This window comes from Enhydra lutris, unplaced genomic scaffold (genome assembly GCF_002288905.1).
Source record: "Enhydra lutris kenyoni isolate GAN:26980312 unplaced genomic scaffold, ASM228890v2 scaffoldscaffold2, whole genome shotgun sequence".
NCBI classification, from domain to species: domain Eukaryota; kingdom Metazoa; phylum Chordata; class Mammalia; order Carnivora; family Mustelidae; genus Enhydra; species Enhydra lutris.
This window is the reverse complement of record NW_019154086.1, coordinates 54,573,604-54,593,329: the sequence shown is the minus strand read 5'-3', so window position 1 is coordinate 54,593,329 and position 19,726 is coordinate 54,573,604. Positions and strand designations below refer to the sequence as shown.

Below are 19,726 nucleotides of genomic sequence, written 5' to 3'. Positions count from 1 at the left end.
AATGAAGATTATCAAGATGTTAGCTGGGCTTGAAAAAAGCATAGAAGATACTAGAGAATCCCTTTCTGGAGAAATAAAAGCCCTTTCTGGAGAAATAAAAGAACTAAAATCTAAACAAGTTGAAATCAAAAAGCTATTAATGACATGCAATCAGAAATGGAGGCTCTTGCTGCTAGGATAAGTGAGGCAGAAGAGAGAATTATGATATAGAAGACCAAATGATGGAGAATAAGGAAGCTGAGAAAAAGAGATAAACAACTACTGGACCATGAGGGGAGAATTTGAGAGATAAATGATACCATAAGATGAAACAATATTAGAATAATTGGGATCCCAGAAGAAGAAGAAAGAGAAAGAAGGGCAGAAGGTATACTGGAGCAAATTATAGCAGAGAATTTCCCTAATTTGGGGAAGGGAACAAGCATCAAAATCCAGGAGGCACAGAGATATCCCCTCAAAATAAATAAAATAGGTAAACATCCCATCATCTAATAATAAACTTAGAAGTCTCAGTGACAAAGACAAAATCCTGAAAGCAGCTCTGAACAAGAGGTCTGTAACATACAACAGCAGAAATATTAGATTGGCAATAGACCTATCCACAAAGACCTGAGAGGCCAGGAAGGACTGGCACAATATATTCAGAGCAATAAATGAGAAAAATATGCAGCCAAGAATACTATACCCAGCTAGGCTGTCATTGAAAATAGAAGGAGAAATAAAAACCTTCCAAGACAAACAAAAACTAAAAGAATTTGCAAACACCAAACCAGCCCTACAGGAAATTTTTTAAAGGGTCCTCTAAGCAAAGAGAAAGCTTAAAAGTAACAGACCAGAAAGGATCAGAGACAATATACAGTCACAATCACCTTACAGACAATACAATGGCACTAAATTCATACCTTTCAATCATTACTCTGAATGTAAATGCGCTAAATGCCCCAATCAAAAGACACAGGGTGTCAGAATGAATAAAAATACAAGACCCATCGATATGCTGTCAATTGAATGAAGAAATGAATGAATGAAGAAAATCATTTTAGACCCAAAAACACCTCCAGATTTAAAGTGAAGAAGTGGTAAACAATTTACCATGCTAATGGACATCAAAAGAAAGCTGGGGTGGCAATCCTTATATCAGACAAATTAGATTTTAAGCCAAAGACTATAATAAGAGATGAGGAAGGACACTATGTCATACTTAAAGGGTCTATCCAACAAGAAGATCTAACAATTTTAAATATATCTGCCCCTAATCGAGGAGCAGCCAATTATATAAACCAATTAATAACAAAATCAAAGAAACACATTGACAATGATACAATAGTAGGGAACTTTAACACCCCCCAACCATAACTGAAATGGACAGATGATCCAAGCAAAAGATGAACAAGGAAATAAAGCCTTTAAATGACACACTGGACCAGATGGACATCACATCACAGATATATTCAGAACATTCCATCCAAAAACAACAGAATACACATTCTTCTCTGGTGCACATGGAACATTCTCCAGAATGGATCACATCCTGGGTCACAAATCAGGTCTCAACTGGTACCAAAAGATTGCGCTCATTCCCTGCATATTTTCAGACCACAGTGTTCTGAAGCTAGAACTGAATCACAAGAGGAAAGTTGGAAAGAACTCAAACACATGGAGGTTAAAGAGCATCCTACTACAGAATGAATGGGTCAACCAGGAAATTAAAGAAGAATTGAAAAAAAAATCATGGAAACAAAGGAAAATGAAAACACAACTGTTCTTTGGGACACAGCAAAGGCAGTCCTGAGAGGAACATATATAGGAATACAAGCCTACCTCAAGAAACAAGAAAGGTCTCAAATACACAACCTAATCCTATACCTAAAGGAGCGGGGGAAAGAACAGCAAAGAAAGCCTAAACCCCACAGGAGAAGAGAAATAATAAAGACCAAGGCAGAAACCAATGAAATAGAAACCAAAACAACAGTAGAACAGATCAGCAAAAGTAGGAGCTGGTTCTTTGAAAGAATTAATAAGATTGATAAACCCCTGGCCAGACTTATCCAAAAGAAAAGAGAAAGGACCCAAATTAATAAAATCATGAATGAAAGAGGAGAGATCACAACCAACACCAAAGAAATACAAACAATTATAAAGAACACATTGTGAGCAGCTATACACCAGCAAATTTAACAGTCTGGAAGAAATGGATACATTCCTAGAGACATATAAACTACCAAAACTGGACCGGGAAGAAAAAAAAACCTGAACATATGCATAACCAGTAAAGAAATTGAAGCAGTCATCAAAAATCTCCCAACAAACAAGAAGCCCAGGGCCAGATGGCTTCCTAGGGGAATTCTACCAAACATTTAAAGAAGAACTAATTCCTATTCTCCTGAAACTGTTCCAAAAAATAGAAATGGAAGGGAAACTTCCAAATTCATTTGATGAGGCCAGCATTACCGTGATCCCAAAATCAAAGACCCATCAAAGAGAACGACCAACCAATATACCTGATGAACACAGATGCAAAAATTCTCAACAAAATACTTGCCAATAGGATCCAACAGTACATTAAAAGGATTATTCACCACAACCAAGTGGGATTTATTCCTGGACTGCAAGGTTGGTTCAACATCTGCAAATCAATGTGATACAATACATTAATAATAGAAAGAACAAGAACTATATGATACTCTCAATAGATGCTGAAAAAGCATTTGACAAAATACTGCATTTTTCTTGATCAAAACCCTTCACAGTGTATGGATATGGGGTACATACCTCAATGTCATCAAAGCCATCTATGAAAACCCACAGTGAATATCATCCTCAGAGGGGAAAAACTGAGAGCTTTTCCCCTAAGGTCAGGAATATGGCAAGACTGTCCACTATCTCCACTGCTATTCAACATAGTACTAGAAGTCCTAGCCTCACCAATCAGACAACAAAAAGAAATAAAAGGCATCTGAATCAGCAAGGAAGAAGTCAAACTCTCACTCTTTGAAAATGATATGATATGTTATGTGGAAAACCCAGAAGACTCCACTACACAACTGCTAGAACTCATACAGGAATTCAGTAAAGTGTCAGGATATAAAATCAATGTACAGAAATCAGTTGCTTTTCTATACACCAACAGCAAGACAGAAGAAAGAGAAATTAAGGAGTTGATCCCATTTACAATTGCATCCAGAACCATAGGATACCTAGGAATAAACCTAACCAAAGAGGCAAAGAATCTGTACTCAAAAACTAGAAAGTACTCATGAAAGAAATGGAGGAAGACATAAAGAAATGGAAAAACGTTCCATGCTCATGGACTGGAAGAACAAATATTGTGAAAATGACTATGCTACCTAGAGCAATCTACACTTTTAATGCAATCTCTATCAAAATACCATCAACATTTTTCAAAGAAATGGAGCAAATAATCCTAAAATTTATATGGAACCAGAAAAGACCCCGTATAGCCAGAGAAATGTCGGAAAAGAAAACCAAAGTTGGCAGCATCACAATTCCAGAGTTCAAGCTCTATTACAAAGCTGTCATCATCAAGAAAGTATGGTGCTGGCACAAAAACAGACACATAGACCAATGTAACAGAATAGAGAGCCCAGAAATGGAACCTCAACTCTTATGGCTAACTAATCTTCAACAAAGCAGGAAAGAATGTCCAATGGAAAACAGATAGTGTCTTCAACAAATGGTGTTGGGAAAATTGGACAGCCACATGCAGAAGAATGAAACTGGACCATTTCCTTACACCACACACAAAAATAGACTCCAAATGGATGAAAGCCCTCAATGTGAGATAGGAATCCATCAAATCCTTGAGGAGAACACAGGCAGCAACCTCTTCGACCTCAGCTGCAACAACGTCTTCCTAGAAACATCATCAAAGGCAAGGGAAGCAAGGGCAAAATGAACTATTGGGACTTCATCAAGATCAAAAGCTTTTGCACAGCAAAGCACAGAGTCAATAAAACCCAAAGACAACTGACAGAATGGGAAAAGATATTTGCAAATGACATATCAGATAAAGAGCTAGTATCCAAAATCTATAAAGAACTTAGCAAACTCAACACCCGAAGAACAAAAAACCCAATCAAGAAATGGGCAGAAAAATTATCAAGACAGGAAACAACGTGTGTTGGAGAGGATGTGGAGAAAGGGGAACCCTCTTACACTGTTGGTGGGAATGCAAGTTGGTGCAACCACTTTGGAGAACAGTGTAGAGATTCCTCAAGAAATTAAAAGTAGAACTTCCCTCTGACCCTGCAATTGCACTAATGGGTATTTACCCCAAAGATACAGATATAGTGAAAAGAAGGGCCATCTGTACCCCAATGTTTATAGCAACAATGGCCACGGTCGCCAAACTGTGGAAAGAACCAAGATGCCCTTCAATGGACGAATGGATAAGGAAGATGTAGTCCATATACACTATGGAGTATTATGCCTCCATCAGAAAGGATGAATACCCAACTTTTGTAGCAACATGGACGGGACTGGAAGAGATTATGCTGAGTGAAATAAGTCAAGCAGAGAGAGTCAATTATCATATGGTTTCACTTATTTGTGGAGCATAACAAATAACATGGAGGACATGGAGATGGAGAGGAGAAAGGAGTTGAGGGAAATTGGAAGGGGAGGTGAACCATGAGATACTATGGACTCTGAAAAACAACCTTTGGGCTTTGAAGGGGCAGGGGGTGGGAGATTGGGGGAGCCAGGTGGTGGGTATTAAGGAGGGCACGTATTGCATGGAGCACTGGGTATGGTGCACAAACAATGAATACTGTTACACTCAGAAGAAATTTAAAAAAAAAAAAGAAGAAGAAATGGGGAGAAGACATGAACAGACATTTCTGAAAAGAAGATATCCAAATGGCCAACAGACACATGAAAAAGTGTTCAACATCACTGGACATCAGGGAATTACAAATCAAAACCACAATGAGATACCACCTCCCACCAGTCAGAATGGCTAAAATTAACCAGTCAGGAAATGACAGGTGTTGGCTTGGATGCAGAGAAAGGTGAACTCTCCTCCACTATTGGTGACAGTGTAAGCTGGTACAGCCACTCTGGAAAACAATATGGAGGTTCCTCAAAAAGTTGAGAATAGAGCTACCCTACAACCCAGCAATTACACTCTTTGGTGTTTACCCTAAAGATACAAACATAGTGATCTGAAGGGGCACATGCACCCAAGTGTTTATAGCAGCAATGTCCACAATAGATAAACTGTGGAAAGAACCTAGATGTCCATCAACAGATGAATGGATAAAGAAGAGGTGGTATACTTATACAATGGAATACTATGCAGCCATCAAAATGAATGAAATCTTGCCATTTACAACAACATAGATGGAACTAGAGGGTATTAGGCTAAGCGAAATAAGTCAGTCAGAGAAAGACAATTATCATATGATCTCTCTGATATGAGGAATTTGAGAATAGGTCAGGGATTCATAGGGGGAATGGAGGGAAAAATGAAACAAGATGGGACCAGGGAGGGAGACAAACTATAAAAGATTCTTAATCTCAGGAAACAAACTGAGGGCTGCTGGGCCAGAGGGGAGGGATGGGGTGGCTGGTTTATGGACATTGAGGAGGGTATGTGCTATTGTGAGTGCTGTGAATTGTGTAAGACTGTTGATTCACAGAACTATACCCCTGGGGAAATAATACATTATATGTTAATTTAAAAAAGAATGAATGAACGAAAAAGAAGGAGGAGGAGGAGAAAAGATTCCTATCTAGAAGATAGGAATAATTCTTACAACCCAATTTTTTAAATGAACAAAAAACTTGAACCCCTAGAAAAGAGAATACACAAATAACAAATAAATATAAGAAAACAATCTAAAATTACCACTCATCAGTCAAATACCAACTTAAATCACACTGAGATACTACTATAGAATGGCTAAAATTCAAAGAAATGACAATACCAAATTACAAGCATGAGTGTTATGGTTTGAATTTTATCCACCCAGAAAGAGATTTTGAAATCTCCCAGTATCTCAAAGTGTGACCTTACATGGAAATAGGGTCTTGACAGAATAATCAAGTTAAAATGAGATTAGAACAGTCCTAATCCAACATTACTGGTGTGTTTATAAAAAGTGGGAACTTGGGCATGCTCAGAGAGAAGATTACGTGAAAAAACACAGAGAGAACACCACTTGAAGGCAAAAGATTTAGAATAATTCATCTATGGAAGGAAAATTAAGATTGCTGGCAAAACACTAGAAGCTCAGAGAGGCATGGAGCAGATTCTCCCTCCCAGGTCTCTGAGGAAACTATTAAATAGCATTTTTCATGGAATTAGAACAAGTAATCCTAAAACTTATAGGAAACCACAAAGACATTTGTTGAGAAAAAACAACGGAGCTGGATGTAGAACAATCCCAGATTTTATGATATGGTACAAAACTATGGTAATTAAAACAATATGGTCCTGGCACAAAAGTAGACACATAGATCAACAGAACAGAATGGAAAGCCCAGAAATAAACCCATTCTTATATGGTCAATTAATCTACAACAAAGGAAACAAGAATATACATGGGAAAGACAGTCTGTTCAACAAATGGTGCTGGGAAAACTAGATAGCTACATGTAAAAGAATGAAAATGAAACATTTTTTTAACATCATACACAAAAATAAACTCGAAATGGATTACAGACCTAAATGTGAGACCTAAAACTATAAAACTCCTGAAAGAAAATATAGGTAGTAATCTCTTGGATATCCACCATTAACAACATATATATGGATAAGTCTCTTCAGGCAAGGGAAACAAAAGCAAAAGTAAATTGTTCGGACTACACCAAAATAAAAAGTTTTTGCACAGCAAAGGAAACCATCAACAAAACATAAAGGTAACCCAATGAATGAGAGAAGACATCTGCACATAATATATCCATGGAGTTAACATCCAAAATATATACGGAACTTATACAACACCAAAAAACCCCAAACAATTCAATTTTTAAAGGGGCAAAGGATAGGAGACCTGGCTCACTCAGTTAGTAGAGCATGTGACTCTTGATCTCAGGGTCATCAGTTCAAGACCTAAGTTGGCATAGAGCTTACTTCAAAAAAAATTTTTTTAAATGGACAGAGGACCTGAACAGACATTTTCTCAAAGAAGACATACAGATGGCCAATAGACACATGAAAAGATGCTCAACATCACTAATCACCAGGGAAATACAAATCAAAACCACAATGAAATATCACCTCACATCTGTCAGAATGGCTAGCATCAAAATAAATAACAAGTGTTGGTGAGGATGTGGGGGAAAAAAGGGACCTTCATACCCTGTTGGTGGGAATGTAAGTTGGTACAACTAGTGTGGAAAACAGTATGGAGGTTCCTCTAAAAATGAACAATAGAAATACCATATGACCCAGTAATTCCAATACTGGCTATTTACCCAAAGAAAACAAAAACACTAATTTGAAGATACATGCACCCCAAGGCTTATTACTGTATTATTTACAATAGCCAAGATATGGAAGCAACCCAAGATATTACTTTAAAAAGAAAAAAGAGATTAACAAACTTTCAATTACAAAATAAATAAGTCATGGAGTTGAGGGGCACCTGGGTGGCTCAGTGGGTTAAGCCTCTGCCTTCAGCTCAGGTCATGATCCCAGGGTCCTGGGATCGAGCCCCGCATCGGGCTCTCTGCTCCGCAGGGAGCCTGCCTCCACCTCTCTCTCTCTATCTGCCTCTCTGCCTACTTGTGATCTCTGTCTGTCAAATAAATAAATAAAATCTTTAAAAAAAAAAAAAAGTCATGGAGTTGAATAGTACAGCACAGAGAATATAGTCAATAACATGGTAATAGTATATGGTGACTATACTTATTGTGGTAAGTACTAAGTAATGCACAGAATTGTTGAATCAATAGGTTGTACACCTGAAACTAATATATGTCAATTATACTTCAATATAAATAATTAAAAATATATCTTGCCTCAAAAAAAAGTAACAAACACAAAAAACCCACCCAACTCAACCAATGCTTTGATTTTGTACTTCCAGCCTCCAGAAGTTTTGTCTGTTATTTTAAGCCAACCATGTACTTTACTTTGTTATGGAAGCCCTGGGAAGCTAATACAATGGGGAGCGATTGGAATTCTCATACACTGATGGTCATGGTATAAATTGGTTGAACGACTTTGGAAACACACTGTTTGGCAGTGTCTAGTAAAGTCAAACATGCATACAATCTATGACCCAGCATTTCCACTCCTGATTATAAAGCAAACAAATAAGTTCTTATGTCCACCAAAAAACATGCACAAGAATGATCATAGCAGCACTATTACAGCCAAAAAATAGAAACAACTGAAATACCCATCAACAGTAGAATGAATAAATAAAACATGACATAAACATAGAAAACAATAACAAAACAATGAAAAAGAATAAACTACTGCTACCTGCAACAATGTAGATAATCTTGGGCCAATGCTAAGTAAAAGAAGCCAAATACAAAAAAGTTCATACTACAACATTCAATTTGTTTGATGAAATTCACGGACAAAATTGTAATAAACATTCATCTCTGGAGAGTTGATACTTACTGGAAGGGGCCACAAGGAAACTTTTGGAGTGCTATATATGTTCTTAATCTGGGTAGTGGTGATACATAATTATAAAAATTTATCAAGTTGTTCAGTTAAAATTTATGCACTTTACTGAATGTAAATTGCATCTCAAAAAGGCAAAAAAAAAAAAAAAGACAATTTCCTCATGGGGAGTCCTATTGGTAGATGAGAGAGATTGGACAGAAAGTTGTCTTTCATTATAAGTCTTTTGATTCTAGCTTATTTTTTTATTTTTTAAAGATGTATATGCTCAAGTGTGCCTGTGTAGCTCAGTCGTTTAGTGTCTGCCTTCAGCTCAGGTCATGATCCCAGGGTTCTGGGATGGAGCCCCCATCATTGGCTCCCAGCTCAGCGGGAAGCCTGCTTCTCCCTCTCCCACTCCCCTTGTTTGTGTTCCCTCTCTCCCTGTCTCTCTCTCTCTCTCTCTCTGTGTCAAATAAATAAATAAAATCTTTAAAAAAAAAAGATGTACATGCTCATGTGCTAACTAGATATAAAATAAATGACTTGCCAAAACCAGATAATAAATTTTTATTACATAATTTGGTTTATAAAAAATCATTCTTATTTTTAAAATTTTTATACTATTTTTAATGCCAGCATAGTTAATAGTGTTATATTAGCTTCAGGTGTACAATACAAGTGATTTCAATACTTCCATACATCACCTGGTGCTCATCACAACAAGTGCCCTCTGTAATCCCCATCACCTGTCTCACACATCCCTCTTTCCACCTCCTCTCTAGTACCCATCAGTTCACTCCCTATAGTTCAGTCTATTACCCTTTGCTCATTTGTTTTTTAAATTCCACAAGTGAAATCATGGTATATGTCTTCCTCTGACTGCTTATTTTGCTTAGCATTACTCTCTAGTCCATCCATGTCATTTCAAATGGCAAGATTTCATTCTTTTTTATGGCTGAATATTCCATTGTATACATATACCACATCTTCTTTACCCATTCATCTATCTATGGACTTGGGCTGCTTCCATAATTTGGCTATTGTAAAAAAAAAAAAATGCTGCTATAAACATAGGGGTGTATGTATCCCTCTGAATTAGTTTTTTTTCTTTTTTTATTTCTTGGGTAAATACCCAGTAGTGTGATTACTGGATCATTAGGTAGCTCTAGCTTTAACTTTTTGAGGAACCTCCATACTGCTTTCCATAGTAGCTGCACCAATTTGCATTCCCAACAGTTCACAAAGTTTCTTTTTCTCCACATCACTGCCAATACTTGCTGTTCTTGTGTTTTTTATTTTAGCCATTCTGACAGGCATGAGGTGATATCCCATCACACTTTTTATTTGAATTTCCCTGATGATGGGAGATGTTGAGCATCTTTTCATGTGTCTGTTGGCCATCTGGACATCTTCTTTGGAGAAATGTCTGTTCATGTATTCTCATTTTTAAATCAGTTTTTCAGTGTTGAGTTGAAAAATCTTATTTATTTATTTATTTATTTATTTATTATTTTTTAGAGAGAGAGAGAGAGAGAGCAAGCAGGTGAGGAGGAGCAGAGAGAGAGAATCTCAAGCAGGGTCCATGCATGGAGCCCGACACAGGGCTCAATCTCATGATCATGACCTCAGCTGAAATCAAGTCAGATGCTTAACTGACTGAGCCACCGTGGTGCTCTGAAAAATCTAATTGTTAAATTCCCCAGATTTGAATTTCTCAGAAAGCTCAAGAAGATATCAGTAGCAGTGACAAAAGTATTCCTTGAGATTTCAAGAGTTAGTAGTTACTCTAGAACACCTCTTACCTGACCACTTCGATTAAGCCACTGTGAACAACTCCATTCAAATATATGTTCTCAAACATCTTAACTTGCAGGAAATATGGATCCTACCTATTCTGTAGTTTCATGAGGCCAATCTGATGTTTCTCTTTTTCCCAAGCTAATTCTTTTTCCACTTGTTGAATTTTAAAAGCTGTTTTCCTGCCAATCTCAGCACGAATTTTGGAATCTATATCAAAATCCTGCAAAAAGTAGATTTGTTCAACAAAATGGGTACTTTTATCCATGTGTATTATCAATCTTATTTCATACAGATACAGATTAAGTTTTGTACTCAATTTCATGTTGCATTACAATTCTCTCCCAAATATTACAAACTCTCTGTTCTGGAAAAAAAATACTTATAATTTTATTTCCACAAAATATGGAGAAAAGTTCTCAGAACTAATACCACAAATAAGGTTATATATTAAAAGATTTTCCCACAATAAAAAACAATGAATAACAGAATATTTGGAGAGTGTACAGAGTTAAAAAAATAATAGTAATTCCACCACCCCAAAGCAACTACTGGCACATAGTCAGCTAGGCACAGGATAGACATTCATGGCATATCTTCCCATATGACCTCACCCAGGAAAGAAAGCTAAGTCTTTGGTGTCTTTTTGAGGTTGCCAAATTCTAGCTGGATGTCCTTCACCAAGGGGGCCATTTCTCCCATAAGGATACTTAGGGGGCTAATGTCTTTTGCCTTTACTCTTGAAAAAACATCAGGGCACACATTCAGACTAAATTTTAAGTACTAATTAATCTTTCCAGGGGTGTTTCTGTTTTAAGTAATGATATATATAAAATGCTTAGCCACAGAACTCACCTCATGTGTTCTTTATTTTGAATTATTTTACCCTTATTCTAATAAATGTCAATTTTTTTCATAGTAAAATAGATAAATATCTTTTAACCATTATGGGTTGGCCTTTTAATCAGTATGAATTATCCATTATTATTTCACCAAAGCATTTTTCACATGGAATTGGCTAGGTGACTCGAAAATTATAGGTATAGTCAGGATGTAAATTCTGGCTTTTTATTTGATTAGGTTCTTGACACCAATTCTACTTAGGAAGAAATATACAATGAAAAGAAAAAAACTAGCAGGCAGATGGGGATTTGTAATAAGTCAGAAAAGAAAAAAAATACAAAATTAGCCTGAACAATTTGTTAATTCTCCCCATAGCTACAACTATACTAAGTCATCTTTTAAAAATTCTGTGGACCTATCAGTTACTATCTTTTCAACAGATCTGGTAAATTATAGAAACAGAATCACAGAGAATTAAAATATATGTGTACCTTTACAGTGGTTGGATATCTTGCCTAGGTACAGTATGGGTTGATAACCAGATTCAAATCTGTATTTATATCTTACCTTGTTACCGCCCCGCCCCCCAAAAGTGAGGTAGCTAAATCTGGAAGTAAACTTAGTGTTATATAAGGAGGCTCTTCTGTATCCAAACCAAGGTGGGTATCAAATTCTATATTTCAGCTGCTGCCAACATGCTGACGTGATAAGGGGAAGCTTAAAGATGATTTTAAGGAGTCCCTACTTTATCAACAGAATAGTCTTTATCCAAAAAAATTTGTATGTTAAAAATTAAAGTTAAATTTATTTTAGGCTTACTGTTCGCTTAAACTGCATATGCTTTGGTAATCCTTGATTCATTTCTAGAAGTTTCCAAAATTCATTCCTCAAAGCTTTGAGTTTTTCTCTCTTCCCAGCCTTTATTTCTTCCACTTCTTTCATTAACTTGTCATGTTGTCTTTTTCTTCTAGCATTCTCAATACTGAAAACAGAAATTGAAAAGGATAATGAGATACAGAAACAGCAAAAGAGGAAACAAGGACTCAATAATTTGGAAATTCTTTTGGCTTGGTCAAATTCTATAAAATGCCATTTTGCAACAGCTCAGGGCTAATTAGTGTTTATCAAAAATTTCCATACCTATAGGCTTTGGGATCTTCAATATCTTCTGGAATTGGCTCTGTCTCAATTCCAAACTGTAGAAAGGGAAGAAATGGTTAATCTTTTAAATTGCATATTTCTCTTAAAATATCTAATATGAAGTAAACTGAGTTTTTTCCTCTGCCAATTTCTATTATAGGCCTGCAAAGTACTTTTGCAAGAAATAAACAAGGGAAAATTAGGAGGAAAACTGCAATTGATTAAACTTATTTGTTTCTGCTTTATTTAAAGAGGTAGGTAGAAAAAAGTCCTGAAAACTAATGGGTATGCAAAATATTAATATTACTATAATTCTGCTCCAAAATTTGAATTGCTAATATCATGAGTTATTAACAAAGAATACACACAAATTTTCTAGGTCATTTGTTTTAAAATTCTGTATTTTAGCTTATGCCCCTTTATATATGCATAAGTCTCCCTAAATACCTTACATATATACAGGAAGATTTTAAAATATATATTTTTTAAATTAAATTTTTTGAGTATCATTGATATACTATATTTTTTAAACTTTAGCATTTCACTTGAGCTTACTAAAAAAAAAAAAAAAAGACATAGAGTGACATATGCAGGAATAATACAGTTCCCCTCCTTGAGAAAGAAAGATGAAATCAGAAATATGAATCTCCTTTTAGTAACCAAATTAGTTTAAGGGAACTATGAGGTAAATCACTTAAAATTACTTTGCTTATTCGGGTGCTATGCTATAAAATTTAAGGAAGGAGAATTATAATCCAGTGAACCAAATGAAGTCTGAGATTGTTAGCTGATCAGTTCCTAAGTAAAATTGAACTTGTTTATTCTCTATTCTTTTTCATAACAGATAGGTCTCTGGTTTGTTGCCATTCCTAATGAAGAAATATGGACTATTTTTTGAAGAAGTTGTATTATTACAGTTCTAGTTTTTACACATATGAAATGTAAATCTACATATTTTTGTGTAGGAGAAGGTTCAGAACTTTATTTTTTTCAAGTAATCTCTACACCCCAACATGGGGCTCAAACTCACAATCCAGGGATCAAGAGTTACATACTCTACTGACTGAACCATCCAGGTACCCCAAAATTTAGAACTTTAGTAAAAGTGAAGTCATAAGACATGACCAGTAGAAGAGACATTGATGGCTAATACATTGTAATTACTGTTAATCACTTATGACATAACTTGATTGAATTTTATTTTTCTATTCTTTTGTTTTCCAGAGCCAAGCCCCTTGGTTTTCCATTAGCAGTGTGATCTCCAGGATACCCAACCAACCATCTCTTGGCCTCAGCTGTTTATAATAAATTTGAATTAAACAGAGTTGCTACCAACTGTGCCAAAATGCAGGCCAATTATTCTCAATCCCAGCTGCACATTGGAGTCATGGGGGCTGAGACCCAGGAAGAAGGCTAGATATTTTATAAAATACCGATACCTGGCCCTCACTTTCAGATATTCTGATTTAATTGCTCCTGGCTGGGGCTCAGGAATCTGTACTTTTAAGGGCTTCCCAACAGATTCTAAAGTAAGATCCTTAGACCTATGCAGAGCTTAGTACTCTATTTATTCAGTTTTTTCTGATTCTGTCTTCCTAAAAGCAGAGTCCACATCAGGGACATAAGAAATACTGATTAAATTCATATATAAAAGGGTGCTATTATACAAATGTGAAATGGTTTTTTTCTGTCCAATATAGATTTCCATAGGAAGAGCTAGCACTAGGTAGAAAGAAAAAGATTCTCTTATTCTTACACTTTCCCCTTCTGTAATTCTTCTTTCTGAGCAGGAGCTCTTTGGACAACAGTCCATTCTCCTAGTTTTGCTTCTATTAATAGAAATGAAAATTTACCTGCTCAAATCTGCCCTACTTTTTTGTATCTTCTTTTAAAGTTGGTTACCTATTAAATGGAATGCCAGTGTATTTACAAGAATTTTAACTATGGTCTTTTTAATACAATTCTCTCTTCTTGAGGAACAATTCAAATGGTTATTAGTGATTTTTTTTTCCCAAAGGAACTACTCTGTCATGTGGTAGGGCAAATGGATATAATTTGGGGATCAATCTTCATTACAAATCCAATGATACACTCTGCTTAAGAATAGAATAATTTAACTGAATCTTTGGTCATGATCCATATTGTCATATTCTAATTTTAAAAACTACCACTTTTACAACTCCTTTCAAACACACAAATTATGGTATACTTCCCATATATGCCCGTTCATTAAGTGAATAAATGAAAAGCAAAATATTTTTCTGAAAAAGTTGTACATTTTGAAAACAAAGAAATTTAACCCAGAAAGTGATTGATATAGAAAAAAATTACTCAGTTTTTTTAAATTGGGGAATTCTATACCTTTAGTGTTATAGGGGAATTCAGTGACTTTAATATTTAATAACAGAGGCACCAGAAAGTCAAAATTCTATCAAAGAATAGACTATAAGGTAAATGAGTTTTCAATTTTTAAAGAAAGTAATTTTGACATCACTACTTTAAAATTAATTTCTTTATCATTGTTATTAGTTACATACCCTAGGAGATGGCACTTCAGCTTTGATGTCTTTCTTTAGCTCAAATTCAGAAAAAATGGTGAAAACAAAGATATTACTATCTGCTCCAGTAGTCACCAAGAAACGGTCATCAAAACTAGTACAGATGCCTTTAATACAACCATAATTATTGTCATGGATATTGAAGTGCCAGTAGTCCTCTGTATTAATCAATGAAGGCTTATTTTGACTTAGGATATAGACTCGAATTGCTCCATTTTGCATTCCACAAAACATCATATCTTGGTGAATGCTAGGAAACATAAATTGTTCTTCATATTAATCTGAAAATGTTTAATTTTAAGTTAATTGACAAATGGCTAAATTTTATTAACAAAAATGTTATAGACTACATTGTGCCCCCCCATTCAAATTTTGAAGCCCTAAGGAACTATGGCAGCCCTAGCAAACTGTACAAAAGAGTAAAAGGAGAAGAAAAGCCAATTTGAAATTTGGAGCTATTATATTTGATCTTCAAAAGAATAACTGGCATATATGCTTCTCAATTATTAAATCTCAATTTGTGACTATTTATCACAAATAATATTTGTGATTTATTATTGTGATAATATATCACAAATAAATCACATTATGATAATAATATCACAAATAAATCACAAATGTGATTATCAATCATTTAAAAATCTCAATTTGTGATTTCTCCAGAATCATAGCAACACTGAACCTTCATTATTTGACCAAGCAGTAGCATACCCCTGAATAAATCCCTACAAACCTATTGTGTGAAAAACAAATTCTGACAGAATATTTGATAAAGGGACTTGAAATATAGTTTTGGAATTAGCTTTGATTCTATTCATTTATTCAATTTATTTAACTAGAAAATGTTCGTACCCTTCTCCAATTGGACAGATCTTCTAAAATGAACAATATTCATGATGGGCAACAACACGGGCATAAATGGGATTGGTTTTTTTAAGGCTTTCTGAAATTCAGTTCACCTGAAAGTGATAGTTTGGATGGGATTATCCTCTGTATCTTCAAGAAGACGAAAATCAAAAGGTTCATCTTTCTTTTTTGTGATAGCAGTACTCTGGTCATACGAGGGGAACTCACAGTGATATAGAAAACCAGCATCATAGCCACCCTGGAAAAGAGAAAAATAACATGGAAACTAGTATTTAAATATAAGATACATATGACCACATGAGGATTTTTATATTATTTCAAATTTTAAAACCTAAAATAGAAGTCTTAAAACATCTATTTTGATATGATTTCTATGATTATAGATAAGGTTTTATAAAGTATCTCCACTGTCTATTTATATGCAACTATACAATTATACAATAATAAAACACCTTACAGTAATTTGCTTTCTACTTAGAAGTTATTATAAGAGAGATACCACTTCCGATTACCTACTGAATTCCATTTTATTTCAGGTATTATTTTGCATTTAGTATTCAGTAATAGAGTTGTGTAGGACATGGTGTTCAGAGCTAGTTTTGAGTCTAGTGCATTGCTCTTCTCCCGGAGGCAATGGGGAGTTCTGGAAGTGGCAGCTTAGAGGCTTAGAAGCTCAGCAGAGCATTCTGTTGCCTCATGGGCTTAGGAAGAAGAAAAGAAATCACAGGATCCTCCAAGGAGAAGGAGACACAGTAAACACAACTTCCACTGCAACCCTGGAGCACTACACACTGCATGTATGAGTCTCAATCACTGAATAGATGAAAGTGATCTAGGATTTCTAGCTGCTTTCCAGGACCAAAAATAAATTTCCAGGAGACAATGCCAACATATCTCAACAAATGCTACAGTTTTTCACATACAAGGTCAATTATTCAATTTTTTTAAAAAAACCAACTAGGCATACTAGCTAAGATAAGACTTGATTATCTTAAATCAAAGGACAAACAAGATTATGGTGGGAATATAAACTGGTGCAGACACCCTAAAGCCAATACGGTGGTTCCTCAAAAAGTTAAAAATTGAACTACTCTACAGCCCAGCAGTTGCACTATAGGTATTTATCCAAAGGATACAAACATAGTGATTTGAAGGGAAACATGCACTCCAATGTTTATAGCAACAAGGCCCACAATAGCCAAAATATGGAAAGAGCCCAGATGTCCATCAACAGATGAATGGATAAAGAAGATATAATGGAACACTACCCAGTCATTTAAAAAATGAAATCTTGCTATCTGCAATGATATGGATGGAACTAGAGGGTATAATGCTAAGTGAAATGAGTCAATCAGAGAAAGACAAATACCATATGATTTCACTCATATGTGGAATTTAAGAAACAAAACAGATAAACATAGGGAAAGGGAAGGAAAAGTAAAATAAGATGAAAACAGAAAATGAGGCTAACCTTAAGACTCTTGACTACAGGAAACAAATTGACGGTTGCTGGAGGGGAGGTAGGGGGGGATGTTATAACTGGGTGATGGGCATGTAAAGAGCACTGGGTGTTATATGCAACTGAGGAATCACTAAATTCTACCCCTGAAACTAATAATACACTATATGTTAACAAAATTGAATTTAAATAGATTTTAAAAAGACAAATCAAAGTTATGAGATATTGAGATATTTACAAAATGGACTTCAAATAACCAAGATTAGTATATTTAAAGATTCTGAAGCCAAATGGAAAATTTAAGAAGCCATCTGGAATCTATAAAAAAAAATTAAATGGAAAAAATAAAATTCTAGAACAAATAAAATGACAAATTACAATCAGTAGATGAGTTTGAAAGCAACTAGACACAGCAGAGTTATAAAGCTGGAACAGAGATCAGATAAAGTAGTCAGGCCAAGGCAGGAGAAAGAAAAGAAAAATGGAAAATACCCCCCCCGAAAAAGGCCAGTGTGTGTGTAAAGTACATACAGGACATAGTAATAAGGGTTAATATACAGAAAACTGAAATCCCAGCAGAAACAAGTAAAAAGATGGGCCAGAGCAATATTATGGTAGATAATGGCTGTGAGTTTTCCAAAACTGAATCAAACTATATTGGGATTCAAGAAATGCTATGACCACCAGCAAGATAAATATGAAGAAACGACATGCTTTAACACAAAATTTTAAGCAAAGAGAAAAAGACATACTAGGTGTCAAAGAAACAATAAAAAGAGATTATGCTAAGGGAAATAAGTCAAGCAGAGAGAGTCAATTATACGGTTTCACTTATTTGTGGAACATAAGAAATAACACGGAGGACATGGGGAGATGGAGAGTAGAAGGGAGTTGGGGGAAATTGGAGGGGGAGATGAACGATGAGAGACTATGGACTCCGAAAAACAATCTGAGGGTTTTGAAGTGGTGGGGGGTGGGAGTTTGGGTGAGCCTGGTGGTGGGTATTATGGAGGGCACGGATTGCATGGAACACTGGGTGTGGTGCATAAACAATGAATTCCAGTACACTGAAAAGAAATCTAATAAATAGATAAATAATGCAGCTGGTAGAATGGAAGACAAAAGAAGAGTAAAAGATATCAAAGTTTGAAAACAAAATTTCCAACAAAACTATAATTTTTTTAAAAAGGCAAAATGAGGACACTTTAAGAACTCTCCAAAACCCCCAAAACAGAGAATTTGTCACTAGCAGACCTACATTAAATATATAACATATATTATATATTTAAGGCAGAAGATGCAATTACAAAGATATAGAAAGGAATTAACAACAAGAAAAAGGATAAACCAAAGTGATATCAACAATATAATAGTAAAATACCTTTTGGGGATACAAATATATATATATATAGAGAGAGAGAGAGAAAAAATATAGGACAATGGGGAGGGAGAGGATACATGGCATTAAAGTGCTCTAAGATCTTTTTTCTCTGAAATTAAAATAAATTATATCAAATTATATTAACTTAAAGGTGCATATTATCTTCAGGATCACCTCTAAAAGGAGGAGTGCAAGGGAAGGAAAGAGAGGTTAAGAAAAAATTTGAAGTACTAGAGCATGTTTGTAAGATAAAAATTTAGTGAACAGAAGGAAGTGGATGACACAGGAGACTGGGTGGCTTACTGCAGGAATAAACTATTGGAGGAAGGGAGAGGGGTGGGATCAAAAGGCTTCAGGAAGAGCGTCCTTGGACAGTTGCAGCAGACCATCATCAACTGGAACAACAGGCAACAACAGGCAGGGCAGACAAAACTTGTATGGATCCTCACAGGGTGTCAGATCTATTTAAGACAAGTCAAGGAAGGGGCACCTGGGTGGCTCAGTGGGTTAAAGCCTCTGCCTTCAGCTCAGGTCATGATCCCGTGGTCCAGGGATCGAGCCCCACATCGAGCCCCACATCGAGCCCCACATCGGGCTCTCTGCTCAGCAGGGAGCCTGCTTCCTTTCCTCTCTCTGCCTGCCTCTCTGCCTACCTGTGATTTCTGTCTGTCAAAATAAACAAAATCTTTTAAAAAAAAAAAAAAAGACAAGTCAAGGAAAATTTTATTTTCTCAGTGAAATGTGAGAGAAGGTTATCTTAGAAGGCAAGGGAGGGTGCAGCATGTCTGAGGGGAGGAAAAATTACATCAGTAATTCAGCCAAGTGGCAGAGCCAACAGTGCTGGGCGGGAGAATGGGCCAGCAACATGAGCATGGACTTGAGAACTGCAGTCACAACCTCACAGGGAGACTGGTCTTCTACACAGTGTATTTGGTTGCAGGCACGGAGCTGGCAAATATCTGCATCAAGAAGAATCAGCGGCACTACCTCTGTCAACTGTACCTTAATCTTGCATGCTGGTGGAGCTTAATGGTTAAAAGCATGGACTCGAGGCCCAAACTGCCTGAGTCCACATCCTGGTTCCACCTCTCGTT

General features: G+C 35.8%; 1 protein-coding gene across 1 annotated transcript in view; it reads right to left on the bottom strand.

Moving 5' to 3' along the window:
• The window catches only part of LOC111146342 (cilia and flagella associated protein 44), a 155,095-nt gene that overhangs the window by 79,620 nt on the left and 55,749 nt on the right, over window positions 1-19,726 (bottom strand). The window contains exons 17-21 of the mRNA XM_022501862.1: window positions 15,885-16,030; window positions 14,905-15,175; window positions 12,368-12,423; window positions 12,047-12,209; window positions 10,477-10,607 (exon numbers count right to left, since the gene is read on the bottom strand). Of these exons, the coding sequence (XP_022357570.1) occupies window positions 10,477-10,607; window positions 12,047-12,209; window positions 12,368-12,423; window positions 14,905-15,175; window positions 15,885-16,030 (767 nt within the window). The remainder of the gene's footprint in view (window positions 1-10,476; window positions 10,608-12,046; window positions 12,210-12,367; window positions 12,424-14,904; window positions 15,176-15,884; window positions 16,031-19,726) is intronic.